The sequence below is a fragment of the Numida meleagris genome, chromosome 8, assembly GCF_002078875.1.
Source record: "Numida meleagris isolate 19003 breed g44 Domestic line chromosome 8, NumMel1.0, whole genome shotgun sequence".
NCBI lineage: Eukaryota > Metazoa > Chordata > Aves > Galliformes > Numididae > Numida > Numida meleagris.
In genome coordinates, this window is record NC_034416.1 from 15,945,534 (window position 1) to 15,965,067 (window position 19,534).

Here is a 19,534-nt window from a genome sequence, read left to right on the forward strand (position 1 = left end):
TCCAGTAGGACCTGAAGTCCCTGAAGAAAATCCTCAGGTAGGTAATTGGCTTTAGGTAAGCCTACACCTTTGGAAGAGAGGTGCATCCTGGTTTGAGCTGGTTGAAAAAAAACATCAAAGGAAGAGAACCGTGCACGCTGACCAGCCTGACCCTTGAGAAGAGGTCACTATTCTTTAATCTGAGCGCTAACACAAAGCCACAATATGTGGTTTCTGGAGCAGAGAACTGACAAGCGTGCTGAACAGCCTGGCCAGGAGCCCAAAAGTCTGATAGCAAACTCAGCACGTGCATAGACTGCTCAGTGGTTTACAGTCCATTTATTTCTGCTATGATTTCTGTTCTTAAATAAGTCCTACTTCTCAAATCTAGGGTGTCTGACAAATGCTGTCCTTGGCAGAGCAAAATGGCAGCCACCACACCTCTATGGTGACTGAAGACTGCACCTTCCCTGGGGCAGCCACTGCTCCCAGAGGGGAGAGAATTGAGGCTGTGCCCCTGAGGAGTCCAGAGAAAGAAGGATGGAAAGGAGACCTGTGCTGAGGCAGCCTATGGCAACAGCTGTGGGAAGCCTGTTCTTCAGAGCTGTGCCATCACAGGCAGGGAGTCCTTATGGCCTTCCTTTTTCTCTCACTGGGTATACCTCCACTGCTGTAGCGAGCATGGAGTTGTTATTGCCTCTTAGCTGAGCAGCCTCTCTAGACTCCACACATAGCACTAATTTGACTTTCTAAACTGCAATCAAACACAGATTTGAAATATGCAAATCCAGAGTTATCTTTCCCCTCAATGGTATGCTATCAGCAAACACAGTTGGCTATAACGAAGACAACTCGCCATTCCCTTGAGCAAACTGGATGGCTGGATTTAATACTGCACATATTTGTGAAATTTTTAAGCTACCTTTGAGAAGATAACAAGGCAAGCAGATGAGATGGAAGGAAACGCCTAAAACCAATAGTTATTCAGCTGACAATCTGGGGACCTGAGTTACTGACTTTCCCTGCAGAAACTTAATCATTGCTCTTGAATTCCAGATTAAAAAACAAACACAAAACTGTGGAAAATATTGCCAGAAGATATTTTTAGCATATGAGGCACCAGCTTGGGATCTGCTTGGATAATTCTTTGTCAGGTGAATGGTCTTGGTGAAATAAATGTGAAAATACTCCTATGAAAGTGCTGCACAACTGGAATCCACTTGTCAGACTGCTAATGAGATAGGATTAGTACTAGAGTATTTGTCTCAGAAGCTACATTTGGTTTGCTTACTTACAACTTTGTTTCCTAAACAAAAATTTGTAAATCAATTTTTGATACTGCAAATTCAACCAATTTTGCTCATGAGTACCTTCAATGAAATTAAGGGAAAATAATCATATTAGATCCACATGACAACATATGTGACATAGTGTTCATATGTGAAAATGCCTGACAGGTCTGGCTGCAAAGCAGCGGTCTAGTGGTACTCAATCAGCTTTAGCCAAGCAGTTGAGTTACAAAATCCAACTGCAAGGAAATTTTAAGATCTTTTAGAAATATTTCAGATTGTTTTGGATGACAGTTTCATGAAGAATAAGTTCAAGAGATAGACAGCGAGCATAATAACAGAGAAAAGCCTCATTTAGCAGTATGGAGATGGGCTACATGCAAACTAATGACTAGAGAAAGGCCATAACTATGCTGAAGTGTGAGCAAACTACTGAAGAGTTCAGGGATACCTGGTGGCCACGGTAGCAAATCTTTTGTTACATGGATGCTAATGACATGGATAGACAGTGGAATTGAACACTCAGTAAAATTACAACCTCTCTGTACTTCAACTTAGAATGGCTGCAGAAGAAACATTTGCCAGTTGTTCTGCTGGATCATTTGCTTGGTACATGGCTTTTGTGTTTGGCATTGGAATGGTTTGAATATTTTTCTCTCACTTGCACATTATAATAAAAAGAGTGAATAAAATGTAAATGGACTTAGAAAGATCAAACAAAAGGCCTATTCTCCAGCTGAGAGAGGGCCCAAAGTGCTATTAATCTTGGCTCAGGTGTTCTTCTGCATCATTGTCAGAAGATTGGGCTATGGGCATCATCATTTGCAAGAGCATAAGCAAAAGAAAAAATAAAAAGTTAAGTTTCTTACAGTTTATGAACTTCCCCGAAGAGAACAGTCACCATATTGACTAAGAATTACAGTGTAGAATGCAATGCTACATATTAGTATTACAATCATTTAGCAGAAGAGTTATGGATCAGCATGGCCTTGTGCTATAAGCCTGAGACAAAACTCCCCTCTCTGCCTGTTGCTGTCTATCACCAGCAGCCCTGGGACCTGTGGCAGCGATTCTGTCCCCACACACCAGCCCTCTGCCACACCTCAGGGCCTGACTGGAATGGAATACTCTGGGAAGAAACTCAGTGAATACATCCTTTGCATTTTCTAGGATCTGTTTATAGCAGTGAGGTCAGTTTGCTACTAGTTTATAAGACAGGTTTCTAAAAGAATGCTAATGCTTCATGAAATTTAAATGGTACTTTTCATCTATTCTGTATCATAAGCCCCCAGTCAAATTTATGAGGCGGCCATAATCGGGGGGTTTTCCAGTCTTCATACAAACGAATTTCCACATGCCTGTGAATAAACAAGCCATGTGGATTAGGTCTTGTACCAACCCTGGCTGCGAGCCCAGGCAGAGGGACCTGCTCTGCTCCCGCTCCCCATGATGTGCATCTGCTCCAATGCCTCTTCAAACACATTGCACAGAGAGGGGAATGCAGGCATTACAGATTGCAACCTGGCATGGCTGTGGGTATGGACACTGGGGCAAAGCAAACAATGAGAAGGTTGGGCAATAGCAAACTAGGGACTCAAAACTGGGTCCTCACCAGAAAAGGTGAATTCTATCACCTGCAATTTAGGCTTGTCAACAGCATCAGCTGTGCTGGGGTGGGGAAGGGATTAATGTCCCCAACAGCATTAATGAACAGCTTGGACTACCAGCTGAATTTTCCATTAGCAATATTTCCACTTGAGAATTGTTTAACATGATTCGTACTATTTCACTGGCCTTTTATTTCCTGTCTCATGTTCCACTTAACAAGCCACACCTGTCTGGCACTTCCTGCAAGAAGCCCTGATGCTAGTAATGCTGCTCTGGCAGCTGAGGCTTCAGTATCTTAACCCACTTAAAAATAATTCATTATTAACATTTGGAAAAAAATATGACAGAGACATTTCCTGGTAGGTTACATGTAAATGCTGCCACCAACCACAGGCATCAGAGAGGAATTTTAACTTTACTAGGTAACTGGCCAGTCACTGGGACTCAAATCTCAATGAACATTCAATTAATTCCTAGAAATGGATAGTTCTGGAAACATTAACAAAATGTATCATTGAGAGACCACACTTCCTGAAAATTTCAAAGACATACCTGTTCCAAAATGGTGTTTATTCTGTCTACTTCACAGTCAATTAAGTATCTTTTTTCTTGTCGCCTGTCCATTTCCTCTATAATTCTTCTGAATTCTTGAACATCCTTTATGCTTCCTACAGATCTGGCTGTCACTTGCCAGTTGTTTTGAACTGCTGCTTCCATAATTGCCTGGAGAATGGAAAATCCTGTAGCAGAAGAGACAATGCAGCCATTTAAAATCAGAACAAACGTAAAAACTATTTTGGACGTTTGACAAAGGGTTTGCAAAAAATATACCATCTAAAGGGATGCAGACTAGCTAATAACCTGGAATTGCTTCATTACTTCAGAGAGCAACAGTGTAAGGACCAGTTTCTTATTTCTGCTATGCCACTGCCAAAGTCACTGACTTCAGCAGAACTGTTCGGCGGCAGATGACTGTGAGGCATATCAGAATCTGTCCAATATATCATATTATGACCCTCTCAGGGATGTTTATAGTCGTGCTGGGGTTGATGCCAGCTGAGAATAGGAGCCTGCAGCCATTACTTGGGCAAAAGTCCATCAGTTTGAAGAGCCGGACAGAAGGGGTAATTTGCCTGCGCAGACTGCAGCAACGGGTCATTAACTGGCAAAGGTCCAAGCACTGCACAAGAATGCCAATTAAGGCATTGTACCAGCTACTGGAGCCCTGAACCATGGGAGAATATTTTACTGAGATTCACTTTGACCAAAAAAATGTTTTTTGAATACAGAGCGTAGCAGCACTAATTACACTTTCAGTGCTTCTGTTGAGGTAATACCAACTCATTCAGCAGCCGAAATAGCAGAGAGAAGCAGCATGGACCAAACACTGAACTGCAGGAAGTTACACAAGAAAACAACATTTCATTTCTTGGGAACAGCTGTGCCCAGGCTGCAGGCAGAGCTCAAGTCCCCAAGTGCGAGATGATGCAACTGGGAAAGGCACCTCCCTTCATGTCATGCTATGTAGGGGAGTCACTGGACACAGATTTGCATCCCTTTATTTTAGCATGTAGCTGAGAATTTGGTAATTGCCTGTTTTGATTCAGGAAATTCAAGTTTTTGCATTGTTCTTGTTCTTTCCAATTCAGGTGGATGCCAGTCAAAGGTAGAGTTCATCTACTTCAAACCCACGCAGTCATCTCCAGTGTGGTTTCTTTGTATAGAAGTATTCACATGAGCTACACTTCTGCCCAGATAATTTATAAGCAGAACTTTCAGTCTAATCATTTGGTCACGCTGTGGATTTCTTATCTACACCCAGGCTCGAGAAGCTCAGAATGTCTTCACACCCACAAACACCTACGTAAGCATACATGCCCAACAGATCAGTTCACCACACTCTGTGATAACCCACCCCCTATGCTCCTGAAACTGAAAAGACTTGAGTTACAGAGAAGCAAAATATTCACTGTTTCGTGTTATACCAATAGCTATCCGTCATTGCAGGGCCACGCTGATAACAAACAACTTGTGCCAGAGCCTGACTTTCTGCAGCCTGCTGTGAATCTACAGAGACCGTCTGAAGGCAGGAGTTGTACCGTAGCATCATTACAGATACAAAGAAGGGTGATTTTCTAGACAGCAGTTAGATTATTATAATTCACCATGTGACTTCCTTAAGTCTCACACAAATGCCCTCACTTTCCCAAGGCAGCCTTCTCGATTATTCATGCTTTTCCTTGTATGAATGTGCTTTGTTACCCCATGAAAGGTGGTGACAATTAATATGTACACTGGTTGGGAATTCTTTCTGGCATCTGCTTTCCCCTGAGACTACTGCAACGCTGGCATTTACATATGTATAGTACAATGAACTCAGTCTTCCTTAACATCATATTTTACAAAAATGGCTGTGATATCTGTGACAGCATTATGATTCCATTACATGTAGGAGGAAGATCTAGGCCTAAGATACTTGCTTGGCTACAAATTAGGAATTCTGATGTGAGAGCACAAATAGCACTAATGGGGACTTACAAATACTTTGAGTATAAAGACACACTTAAAAAAAATTGATTCTAGAAAGCAATGAATATTTATAACTTCATTTCATCCTTCATATGATGTGTAAGTATGAATCTTGAGGTTTCTTTAAACAACAGAACACAGATCATAAGTATTTTTTTCACTCAGAATTGAATAAAATGGTTTAAGAAAGCATAAAAAAACACGATACTTTAAAAAATCAATAGCTCTATTTTTTGTTTACAACACATACAAAACTTACAAACTGTCTCAATGAAATAAATGGAAATGAATGTGCTGGAGTGCAGATGCCATCGACTGACTGCCACATACCCTGGTTTCATTTTTGTGTCTGAGCTCACTTCATCAACCTTGAACACCTCAGAAGAAAACTTGGCAATTTTTCTGATGTTGTCCCATGGCATGCCTGTGTGTGTGCATGCACAGCTGTGTTTTTGCACATGTGTATTAGTGGTTACCATTTCAAGAAAGAGAAGAACAACATTACTCAGTGGCCTTCCTCCTCTTCATGAAAACACAATCACGTCAATCTCAATGCAAGAAAAAAAGGTTGCAGATCTTCTTAACTTCTGCATTCTCTACCTCCTGTTTCTCTGTGCCACACCAAATCCTTACAGTCACAGTCCCCTTTCCCCTTTTTGGATCCCAAAACACACCCTATGGTCACCACCCATGCCACGTCAGCCAGCTGCTGGGGATACCTTCCCCACCATAGGGAGTGCCACATGCCCCTCCTGTGACAACTCCCTGGAGCCCTTTACAAGCCTGTTCCCTTGCTTTTCAGAAACCCCGCTCAGCACTCCTGCTTGTAGGAAGGCAGTATGGGTGCCCCTTCACAAGCACGAGTTTCCCAGTCCCGACCTCTGGTACCCACAACGCCAAATGCCTTCAGTACCATTAACTACATTTTACATTGCTCCCCATTATGTGTTATTTCTGTAAACAACATGCCCAGGCTCCAGCTGTACTTTACCATTAGAAGTGCTGTTATATAAGCAGTACAATTGTGCAAATAAAAGGACCATTTTATCTTCAAATGTGAACTCTTCTTGCTCCTTAACAAAGCAACGCAAGCTGTGGCTGTTCAGTGGTATGCCTGGGTAATGAATGTGCAAATGGTGCTCCCTGTTTTGTGAGCATCAGTGACTAGACCTGCACACTGAGCCTTCCCATCTCCTGCCCTCCAGCCAATGCACTGTGGGGATGCTGCACAAAGGATGCTCTTTGCAGCCCCCCCAGTGGTGTGGATCTCTCAGCCCAGCCGCCCTGCAGGAAGCCAGCCAGCCACCTCTACTTTATAGGTTTCCATGGGCTGCATTATTTCTACCCGGAAAGGCTAAAGAATCATAGAATAGCTTAGAAGGGACCCCAAGGATCATCAAGCTCCAACCCCCCACCGCAGGCAGGGTCACCAGCCTCCACATCTAATACTAGACCAGGCTGCCCAGGGCCCCATCCAGCCTGGCCTTGAACACCTCCAGGGACGGGGCATCCACAGCCTCCCCGGGCAGCCTGTTCCAGAACCTCACCACTCTCATAGTGAAGAACTTCCCCCTGATATCCAACCTAAACCTTCCCTACTTCAACTTAAAACCATTTCCCTTTGTCCTGCCATTATCTACCCTTGTAAAGAACTGACTTCCCTCCTGTTTGCAGGTTCCCTTCAAGTACTGGAAGGCTGCAATGAGGTCACCCCGCAGCCTTCTCTTCCCCAGGCTGAACAAGCCCAGCTCCCTCAGCCTGTCTTCATAGGGGAGGTGCTCCAGCCCTCTGCTCATCATTGTGGCCCTCCTCTGGACCCTCTCTAACAGCTCCCTGTCTTTCTTGTATTGGAGTCCCCAGACCTGGATGCAGTACTCCAGAGAGTACTCACAAGAGCTGAGTAGAGAGAGACATTCACCTCCCTCTTCCTGCTAAAGGGCTGGCAATCCACAACAGATCTGTGAAGATGCAATGCAGAAAGCATTATACTGCTTCAGATATTAAAGCCAAAAATATTTGTAAGGCAAGAAAACCTGTCTTCCTCCTGCAAGATGACAGCAACAAGGTCTCCTCTGGGCAGGCTCACAACACCACCATGACTGAAATTCAGCGGTTGCTCATTCTGTAGTCATTGGTATAAACACATACAACAGGAAAACCTCATTCAGCCCCAAACCTGATCTTTCAAATACTTCTTAGTCAGACTGTGGCTGTGAATGAAGCAGATGGAGAATGCATTTCTCAGGAAGTGCTGCTGCTGAAAGTGCATCCTTCTGATGAAGGGAACAAACTCTTAAGCAGGGTGTGTTGTAACAGAACAAAGGGAAATGGTTTCAAGCTTAACGAGGGGAGATTAGGGTTGGATATAAGGAAAAAGTCTTTTACAGTGAGAGTAGTGAGGCACTGGCACAGGCTGCCCAGAGATGTGGTGGGTGTCCTATTCCTGGAGACATTCAAGGCGAGGCTGGATGGGGCTCTGAGCACCTGATGGAGCTAGAGGTGTCCCTGTTCACTGCAAGGGAGTTGGACTAGATGACCTTTAAAGGTCCCTTCCAACACTAAGGATTCTATGACTCTATGCCAGCCTTTCTGATGACACCACATCTCTTTGCTGCACTGTGGCATTAAAACATTGGCATTACTGATTTACAGGTATGTCTGGTCGCACGATGACAAAGCCCATACTTCACAGGTCACACAATAGCTGTGTACTGCTTTGGTGCTTCTAGCCATGTCCTGGGCAGGGGCTGCACCTGTGACTGCTGAATACAACCACACAAGTCAGACTGACCTGCACCTACTAAAAGTACCAACTCTGGGCTTAATATTCAAGTGCAGTGTAGTCCAACTTATTCTTAAATTATTAATGATTGAAAAAAGCTAACCCTCATCTAAACTGTCAGCAAAATGACTGCGCTGGAAGAAACTACAGCAATAAAACTCAAATAAAACAAGTGCCCAGCTTACTACTCAGTGAGCTGAAGCAAGTATTTTGCTTTTTGCTGACTGAGGCTCGCAAAGAGAAAATATTCAATACAATTTTTCCTCAAAGCATGGAAAATATAATTTGTTGCAATCTGTGCTTTAAACAAACCAGACAGAATTACATTCTGGGCAGCCCTCAATGCAGCCAGACTGAGACACATACACTCGGTATCTTCACAGGAAGAAATGCTTGTGTCTTTGTCTTTCACACTGTTCCTTTGATACAGGGATATCTGACCCTACCAGCAGAGTTGAAGAGGACATTTAACTCTTTTTCATCTGTTTATGAAGCCCACAAAACATCTCCCACATCTCCATAAGCAAAATTCATCTAAGCAGTTTACTCAGCCAGATGAAATCCTACATAATTCATCACTGAACTTATTTAGACAACAGCAGTCATTAATACGTCATGAGTAAATGACCACACTGGAACTTCTGTAACATCACACGAGAGCCCTCACAGATGGCACCAAAGTACTAAGAAAAAAAAATACCAGTGACGTAATTAACTCCTTTTCTGAATTTCTAGGTAAGATCTTGGATCTTAATCTCATATTAGAAATGGAACAGTATTTGCTTGCAGTTCCTCTCTTTTTCCTCGATGAGTACTTAAGCTCTTTAAGGAGTATATCTTCCTGGAAGGCAGCATGTTTTTGCCTGGTGAATATCATGAACATCAGCTTTGATCCAAATACTCGTGTTTTGAATTTGTGACACAATCCAAAGAACGTGAATCCTGGCTTACGAGCAAACTTCGGGGATTTAGCTATGGGCTCACATTCGACCAGGCCAGGAAGGAGGCCACCAAGGCAAGCGCTTCCCCAAGCCACATCCAAGTTCTATGATGCCAGCTTACTTTGAGTGTACCAGAGGTCTGTAAGTTGAGATACACATAAATATTCTGTGTGTTTGGCACTAAGCCTAGCACTAACATAAAGCAAATGGATCAACACGATACATGTGACTAAAAATCAGCTACCCAACTCAAATCCTGCTCCATCAAAGTCCAAGCATGTCAGTTTGCTAAGTACCCTTTGCACAGCCCGCATCTGCTCAATGATATTGAAGCAGGGGGAAAAGTGATGAGACACTACATTAATCACTAGTAAGAGATGCAGCAACTGACCCTTACGCTGGAATGCTGTCTCAGTCTAAAACATGAGAGTTCAAATTATTAACTAAAAATTTAATAACCACATTCCATGTGTTTTTGACTTCTGCTTTTCATTTTTGATTCGTTTCTATCTAGTAACCAACACATGAAGCATTGCACTCTGGTGCTCTGCTAGCAGACAATCTTCTAGACCAAGCAACAAACATTCTAATGTTAATTGTTTCTTCTTCTTGGATTCAGTAAGCCTCTAGTTTCCCCTGTATACACATTATATTACTGCAACCTGTCATCCATAAACACAGAAACCTACACAAACAGACACGTCGGCTTGGTTGTGTGAAAGTGAACTTGCTTGGCTCTAAAAGAGAATTTACAGGAACCATCTGGTCCGCATTTGTTTGGGATGGGATACAGCTAAACATGCAGGAATTCAGATCTGCCGAATGCACATAAAAAAATAAATAAATAAGGCTTTTAAGTGCTTCTTTCAGAATGCTTTTCACCTTGACCCGTTCTTCTATAACATTCTTGCATCTAATTCATCTCATGTTTTACTCAGGTTTTAGGTCAATGCAACTCAGTGATTTTGAATACAGCTCTGCCAGTGTAAAATGAGAGTAATGTAGTAAGGGAGCAAAGAGTACAATAACCAAGGGCAGACGTAAAGATACCACAAGCAATGCTGTCACTTCTGCAAGGGAACTCTTACATATGACTTTCACAATGATGCTGACAGGTCTCCTAGTGTATGACAGATACACTACCTTGATACAATAATAGGATCTGAAGTTTATTGAAACAGTTGTGTCTAGTTTTAGCTTCCCCATTCTTTAAGTATTTTCAAGTGAATAATGATATTTGAGCTGTTACAGTCTTCTGGATGCAAATGGGAAACAAAACAGATGAGATGGCAGCACTTAAAAAACAGAGTACTCTGCTTAGGGAAAACATAACTGGTAGACAATTTGGTAGACAACTGTGCAGAGAAGGCAGAAAAACAAGCAAAGGAGACCAAAGAAAACAATAATATATTCTGAGAAGTGACAGAAGGTGAAGAGCACTGTGTTGTCCAGTGGGCACGGGCTGCAGGGTATCGTCTCTGTACTTATTAGAAAGAAAAAAGTCTCGATACTGATGCTGTCAGAAAGCTGACAGAGGTAGCGGTGAGGGCACCCGTCACCAGAGGATGCTGTGATCTTGGAGACATGGGCATAGGGGGTTATGGAGGAAAGACCACCCAAAAGGAAAACATTTTTTACATGCAAGCAGTGGAACTGTAAAACTACATTAACATTAAAAATAATTAGCTTTCAAGTTTTTGGAGATCTGAATGCAAATAATTAAACTGCTAAAGTGCAAAGTAATTTTGTTTGTTAAGTTCCACACGGAGTCAAGGGCTTTGTCTCTCTCCAGCAGAGACCTGAAAGCTGGAAATTACAAAGCAAGCACAATACTGTCATAAACACAGTGGGATTCAAAACTTGGAATTGAACTCCAACGATATTCCTGCCCAGTGCCTATTCCCTGAATGCTCTGAGCTCTCCAGCAAGGACACGCTCTAAGAGACATCAGCAAACTCCAGAAACATCATTTGCTGAGTACAGTCCTGCATCCTACTGCTGTCAGGAAACCAACAACCTAGTCTGCCAGATACCACCAAGTTGACCAAAATAAGGCCCTAAGTCTGCCCTTAACTTCAGGCACATTTGGATGACAGTCTGTAACACTAATGCAATGGAAAGCGCAGCAATGATAGCAGGGTAGCAAAGTCCTAGACTACAGCAAGTGAGGATATGACCAAGTGCAACAGCTGTTGACACAGAAACAAAAGAAAAAAACCTGCTTACCTTTAGAAGGCCTCAGGTAGACAGGGATCTCCAGAGATCCCCTCACCTCCACTGCCAGCCCTTAAATGAGGCCTGGGAAGGGTGGATCCTGGCTCCACCCCCTCCTGGTCACTCAGGTGCACTGCATGCACCTGAGCTCCCCTGGGCTGGCCCTGCCTTCCCACCAGGTGCTCCATCACTGCTTCAGGCCATGACTCAGCATTGCCACTACATAGCCCCTTAGATTCTCTTTCTAGTTTGAGAGAAAGACATAAGAGAACAATGTTTTTTACCATGTTCGTAAGAGGCATGGAAACCAATGAAAGGTAACACAGACATGAATCCTTTTGTAGGAATCATTCATGACCTGTACCTGCAATTGAGAAGCTAAAAGAGAACAAAAATCCCAACGTGTTGACTAGCACTCAACTGATGAGGCTAATTACTGCACGTTAAAAATACATACCTAATTGTGTTTACATATTTATCTCAGCAAAAAGACTCTAATTAGGAGTCACAGAGTTAGCAATTACCAGGCTGGAAAAGAAAACCTAACTTGTCTGCAAGACAACTGAAGCACGTTCCATGTGAAGCCAGTTCTCAAAGGGAAAGCTTACAATAGCCAAAATCGGAGCATGTGCAGTTGTTGCAAGACACGTGATGAATCCAACTCACCTTCTGGTGACACAGTGACTTTGAGGGGATACGTTTGGCTTATTATCACTCAGAGAAAAACAGAGAATGGAAAGCCACAATGATGCAACAGTGGGCCGCTAAGCACCTAGCTCAAGGCCTGCTGGATTGAGTGGGGTGGTGTGACAAATACTGACTCTATCTAGGAAACCAAGGCCCTGCTCCTGTACACAGTGCTAATGCTGGCCTTCCTATCTGCAAACATTACTCCAGAAGTATGTGTAGGCACATACGTGGGCACACAGAGTCTACACTTAACACAATGCAGTGCATACAGTGCATATCATATGAGATGTTTTTATATCATTCAATTTTCAGAAAAATCTTAAAAAATAATAATAACAGAATGAAGAATGACTTGTCTTATACCTCACAGAGAATTAGTAATAGGGCCAATATTCAATTTCAGGTTCTCCTAATTCATATACATTGATTTATTTCAAGCCATGACCTAGTTGAATGTAAACATTTAGAGATTCTTACACTGCAAACAACAGTGAAACTACATAGTAAAACCATCAGAATGTTATCTCAGAAACATTCTGCTTGTAATCCTATTTGCTAGAGTAAATTGAAAGCTATCTAGCCCCTTACTGAAATGGGATACTGATGGAAAGAGTTAGTTATTCTTCTGGGTGAAGTTGTGTGATTTTGATAGAACTGCAAATAAACTTAAAAGGAAAATAATGTGCGGAATTATCATCTGAGAAAGGAAATAAAAATTAACTCTTCTTTTAATCTTAAAACACTTATTTGGCCAAAACAGAATATTAGTGCTTTCCTTCTGATATACTGGAATAGGGAAACTTATCCACTTATCAACATTTTGAATTTTGAAAATATCTTTTTTGAGAATAGCTAAAACCTGACCTCATATACCATGCATTCATTTAAAGAGCTACAAATCTAATTTCTATTAATGATGCAAACTTAAGATTATTGATAACACAAATTAATTCTTTGCCATGATATGCAGAGTTTTTAGCATGAGTATGCAAGAGTACTGCTGACTGCTTTCTTAAAAACATGTCTAGAACTGCTGAGTCTAAAAAAATGATAAGTATTATTCCTTTGAAGAAACAATCACAGAAGATTATGGTAATCAGACTATGAATTCAAATACATATTCATCACAAAAGAACAACAACTGAGTTCACTTCAGATAAATGTCTTGGAAAAGATTATGCTAGTTGAACTGTCTTCAAACATAGTAAAATTACTCTTTGTATCTGACCTTCAGTCAATCATGTTAGAAAAATATTTATTCCTCTCCCTAACCTTTATCTACACTTTCCGTTTCTCAAACTACCTGAGCAAACAAACCTTTTGCCTCCGAGAATTTTCATTAACAGATGCTATCAGCCTTTCAAAGTCTCTCTTCATCAACATCTCACCCTTTGGTATCCTGCATTTTAATTGCCCTTGCAGCTGGAATACGTCTCACGTCTCAACCAGTAAGTTAATTTCCTTTTATTTATTCTGAACACTAAAAAAATACAGCAATCAAAGGGTGAGTGCTGATTTTAAAAATATTCTGAAATTTAAATGAGTTTTTATGATAATATAGATGATAATTTATGGATCCATACTCACAGCATGCATGCGTGTTTCTTTTCAGTCACTCAGTTTGTTATTTCTGCCTTTTTATTGCCCATAGCTAGCAACACAGAGCTTTCACACAACATTGTTACTTTATTTTTTCAGTTCAAGCATTTCCTTTCATAACAACCATGTACTTGTTAGTTACAAGGTCTTGTATGAGTTTGAGATAGATCTGTACTCCTCTGACTACTTGGCACTACCTGGCCTGAACTGGGATTGAACATGCAAGTGCAGTTTGACTGCATTGACCAGAGCACTGGATATGTCACCCAACTTGCTGTATACTGAGTCTTGCCGCAGCGAGGCCACGGGATGACAATGTATAACCCCAGCAGAAGATTAGCATGACACTGGTATACAACACAAAATCTGAACCAGCATAAAGCTTGGGGGGTAACAAGTCACCCCTTAACACAAATGAGGCGGCAGAATGAATACGTGCTGGCTCAGTGCACTGCACCGGTAACCTAACTCCATTACCTTTTGCACCATGATGTTCTGAGGGTCAAAAAGACCTGGTTTATCCTGCAGGATGGTGACACACAACAGGCACACTGCCTTCAGAGCTAAACTACCAAAGGCCAGCCAGGAGATTCATAGGTCTTCACTTGCTATTGAAGATGGACAACAGAAGTGAAACAATGCCTTGTTGTTAATATGCAACCTTATAATCCTATCTATTAGAAGCCTGCTTCATTATATAAAAAAACATTAAGGATTTTAACCTTAGCCACGTCTTCTCTGTTCATACACATTAGTTTTTGGGTGTGGATTTGTATTTTGCAGTTCCCAAACGCAGGGGTTGCAGTCAGTATCCTTAGCTGGGGAAAAAAAACCAACAACAGATTTATGTATCTGTGGTCAGTTACTGAGGGTGCTGTTCCTAGCCTAGCTCGTGGAGACAGCTTAGATGAAAAATTATGCTGAAATATATGGAAATGTGTGAACATTTCAGCATAGGTATCGGTAACCGGAGACGTCAGCGTGATTCAAAACTTTAGCTCTGGCTTCATTTTCCCAAGTTTTGATGTTCTCAGATGGGGAAAGAGGGAGAGAAAGAGCATTGTCACAGCTGGCTCCACACTTAAGCTGGGCTTCAGATTCAAAGTGTCTAGCTTGTGATTATAGCACAACTTCTTCCAAGACATTATGCCCAGGGATTGATTTTTTTTTCCCTGTGGTGCAATCCCATTCATTGTCATGCTCCTCAGATAGAATTTGCACAGGAAAGCGTAACAGTTTTTATCTAAAAAAAATAAATAAATGGTAATATTATCTAGGCACGGGCAGAGTTTGTCTAACTTACTGCTCTGATAATTGATGATTTAGAAATACTAGTCTGGTGGGCTTCAGACAGAAACAGGGCTCAGGGAACAACACAGGACTTCAAGGGCAATTTATACAAAGGCTCAACTTTACCATAGGTGACCACCTTGGACAAAACTGATTCTGCCTAGCAAGGACCGGCCAGATTTTCAGAGGCAGTGAAGATGTAGATGCTGAAGCATCTCAGCAGGAGGGGTACCTGCGCTCCTCTGATTTAAAGGGCAACCAGGCACGTATCTCAACGAGGTACTTCTCACAGTGTGACTATGTTGAAACCCTGAATGCCTCGAAAAGCCCTGTCCTGTATGTCTTTGGAAATCACTTATGAAAATAGAATGTGTGCTTTTCAGGGATACGTACTTTGTGGCCCGCTTAAAAAGTAGCACAGAATTCTCCACAGAATACACTGTTAATTAGTTATTTCATTGCAACATGTTCAACAAGTGCACAGATAAGGAGTGGCTAAATGGGATGCACACATCTGAATAGGACTATCAGCTATTGCAGTGATAGAATAGTTAAAAGGAAGGGAGCTTGCATATAACCTACAAGCTCCTTATTTTCATAGTTTGAAGCTAAATTCTTCTTAATGTTTTCTCAGAGTTATTTTGTAAAATTAGGAAGCTGTAACAAACACATCCTTGGGACCAGTCAGCCTCAGTACTCCAATTACTTTGGGCTTCGCACCCAATTACACTGCCAAGTGTTTACTCTTATTTAAAGCATTTATATGCTGTTAGAATATTCAATCCGATATTCAGTGAAACAAAATAACTATTCTATTCCATTTGTTTTGGTATTACGCTGATGCATGACTACTCTTCCGTGACTCGGAAGTCTCACAAATCTGACTGCATGGCTAGCCAACTACAATGATAAAATATGCAAAAAAAAATGGTATTATCTAATCTGAAGGAGAAAATATATAGTGAATGGTGCACAGAGCTAGAAGCACAAGTACTGACAGCCCTTATCACTTAGTTTATCATTACTGCAGTCATTCAGGCAGAGAAAGGTCTCACAGAACAAGTGAGGTCCCTGACAGACAGAATGGGAAGGTTGTAAGTGCTCTGCACAAATGAACACTCAAAAACAAAAGGTTATCACTCCACCACTGCCCTCCTTCAGTAGAGTGGCACTTTTTAGATGTTTAGTCATTATTTTTTCCCCAAGTACACTAAATAAGGTTTCTTTATGTTAACATTTTCTGCCACTGAAATAATCTCTATGCAAGTATGAAAAGCAAGGGAAAACCAGGTCAGTCACGCCTGTGAGCAATTGGAATTGAATTCAATTAAAAAAAAATGCATCTAACCTGACTAATTATTAACGTACAGATGTTCTAGGCTCAAAATATAATGGTAAGGCTTACTCCAGGGAGCTGGTCCCCTCTGATGGTTCTCAATGCTAACAAACCCTCCCCTTGCAGTGGAATATCAAGCTAATACTTTTATTTCTACAGAAGGATGTTCTATTGTTTCTGAAAAAAAAAAAAACAAACAAGCATTTTAAAAGTATGTTCTTTAAACACTGGATTCTTATGACTGTGCTATAAACCACAGCATATCAAGAAGTCATGAATCATATGTAATTCTACACTCACCAGCTCTCATTCAGTCTTAGCTATTGATGCCAGATCTTCTTGCTGACTGTTTGGAGCATGGCCCATCACTTTGCTGATTTCTTTCTTTCATTTTTAGATGAAACAAAAAACCTCTCTATACTGTGCATCTTTGCCCTCATTCTTTAGATGGCCCTTTTGGCAATGGAGATCTTGTTGGTATTTTCATTCCTGTATATGAGAATGAGCACCGTTGTCTTCCTTGCTACATCTCATGTCTTCTGCTCACTTACTCACCCCACTGCGATTCACCTCTGTCACTTTGGATGATGTGAAATGGAGGGATTATTAAAACTGAAATCATGCTGAAAGATGCAGGGCTGAGATTATGGTCCTACCATGCAGTTAAGCACGTCCCATCTCTTCCACAATTAATTATGTGTTGCATTAGTGGTTCAGGTACAAGCCACAGCACACCTTCAGCCCAACTTAAGTGCATTCCCAAATGTCTTTATGTATTTAAGATTCCAGAGGGGCATGGATTTATGCCTTTATCTATCCTGAACAGCAGATGAGAAACAACTTGACTTCTCAGTTCCTCAGCCTTCCACATAACACCACCTCCTCATCTTCCACATACCGTAATATTTAGTAATATTTCTTCTCCCTCTTACTTCCTGGGGCCATAACACCCAAGGGATTTAGCTCTCAGGATGAGACCTAAATTAACAGTATGTGCTCTGGACTAGTTCTTTTCCATTCCCTGCACAGAGTTTTACAACACTGGCAATCACCATGAGCCTAAATCTGCTTCAGCTAGAGACATCTGGAATTTCTGTGGGAATTTAGAGCTCAATTGTGAATATGCCAGCCATATTCCTGAAGTAATTAGTATGAGTTGTTCCTAAAAGAGCTCACAGAAAGACTGAGTTTAGTTATAAGCATATAATTCTGAAAGAAAAAGGACCTCATGGCATTTGGAATTTAAAAGCAAGCAATTTGCAATATTTTTCATGTAATTATTTGGCTCATCAGGCCATGGCCACAGAGTGGTTTGTAATAGTTCCTTTCTACATCTATACAGAAGTCTTATTTACTGTCTAGACCTGCAAATATTTCTTTTGAAGCAGAGTAATCATGAAGTGATTCACTTTATCCCAAGCACCGAACACTTCTCCAGCAGCACTGAGTTCCAGGGAGCTTTGCCATTCACTGCAGAGGGAACAGCATCAAATGCAGTATTGTACTGCGTACTCCATTCAACATAGAGCAGCAAGAGATCCTGTGATTCTGCACCGCATTTGCCACAGTTTTTCCACTTTGCTGGGGGCTTATTATTTCTTGTAAAATACAGTAATCTGGTTGGTCTCCTGAAGTTAAAAATAAACTTGTTAAAATTAAAATTAACTTGGCCAACTGCACAGTAAATTATTACAGAAGCAGCAAAATAAAATTTCATTTTGTTACATAGTAGAAATGGGAAACTGAACCTCTGATATTTGCCAGCTTTATAATCTCCAGCTCTTCTTTCTTAGCTCCCTCCTGATGGATGCCTTCAAACACCAGGACTCTAATTTGTACCAGCAGCACTTACCAAAGTGGAAACTTGTGTCTGTTAACAAGAAATTAGTATGTAGCTGTCACAGTCTATCAGGAGTAACTTAGATCTTTTCTAAAGAGTAGATTTTCTAATGGCAAAAGAAGAAAGAAAGGGTACATTTGAATCCCAATGACAATCTTTTACGAAGTCACAAAAAGCATTTCTTGTCACGTGTTCATGGATAACAGACACGAGATTCAAGCAGCATGGAAGTGTCTAATGCACTAGACATACTTCCCATTGGCTTCTCTAGGAATTTTGCATACAGCTGTATATCTGGCGTGGCACAGAAAAGATCTCTGCTAGCAGACATTCATATTTTCTTGCTTGATTTTTTTCTCCTAAATAAACAGCTGGTACTGATAATGTGAGAAAGGTTTCAATCCCTACTGAAGATGCATTTCCTGTATCCTTCCTCAGAGCAGCAATATTGAACTTCAAAAACACACTGGATCCACCTCTAACATTTCTGTGCCATGGGAGCTCCTTGCCATACATGATGAGCTTTTACAGTAGCTCTATTTTAAAGAACAACTTAAATCTTCTTCTTGGCACTTGAGGACCCGGACTGTGGCTTTCTTCAAAGTGTTGCAGAACATCATTACTAGCACTTGGTTTGGAAGGCAGGAACTGAGGGAGAGATGCCTCTCCCACTGTAAGTGAAAATCAGGCTCGTGATGGCCTGAGAAACATGAACATCCATAAGTCTACAGGTCCCAATGAGAAGCAGCTTATGATGTGACAGCAGTCAGACTATGCTAAAGTAGTTGTTCCACATCCAGTGGATTGTGGTGGAAATCAGGTTTTCCTCACTTTGCTGGATGGACAAACTGCCTCCCTCTACCCTGCGTAGTAAATAAAATTGCAGTGTGTGTGTCTGAAGTACACACACTGACCTCAGTGATGCATTCTAAATGGTTATTTCAAATGCTTTTTCCTCCCAAAAGTCACATGGATAATATACTTCATTCCTTTGGAAAGAATGCCCAGGAGAAAAAGCACAGGGATCTATAAAGGCAAAACCACTGCTACGGTGCCCTTACTCTGTTTGTTTGTTTGTTTTCCCAGACAGAAGCTGCATTTTCTGGCTGGCTTATTCTCTTTCAAACAGAATGGCCTTTATAGAATGGTCAGCAAGTCTGACAGTTTTAACAGACTCGTTGCTCCCACAAAGCTGATGCACCTAATTTGTGTCCCTCCCCATAGAAGGTGAGGCTCCATTTGGCATTTCCAAAGCAACTCACAGCAGTTGGCTGCTACAATTCACAGAATCACAAAAACACAGAATGGCAGGGGTTGTAAGGGACCTCAAGAGATCATCGACTCTAACACCCCTGCTAGAGCAGGTTCCCTACAGCAGGTCGCACAGGTGGGTGTCCAAATGGGTCTTGAATATCTCCAGAGAAGGAAACTCCACAA

General features: G+C 41.5%; 1 protein-coding gene across 12 annotated transcripts in view; it reads right to left on the reverse strand.

The window, feature by feature from the left end:
- The window catches only part of GRIA3 (glutamate ionotropic receptor AMPA type subunit 3), a 433,486-nt gene that overhangs the window by 72,468 nt on the left and 341,484 nt on the right, over window positions 1–19,534 (reverse strand). For 10 of the 12 annotated variants that reach the window (XR_002441456.1, XM_021405730.1, XM_021405731.1 and 7 more), the window contains one exon: window positions 3,429–3,616. Coding sequence is in view for 11 of the 12 variants with exons in the window: in XM_021405730.1 (XP_021261405.1) it covers window positions 3,429–3,616 (188 nt within the window). In the remaining variant the exon portion in view is untranslated. Of the gene's footprint in view, window positions 1–3,428; window positions 3,617–3,707; window positions 3,873–19,534 lie in introns of those variants that run through there. The other 2 variants (XM_021405737.1, XM_021405735.1) reach the window with 2 other exon arrangements.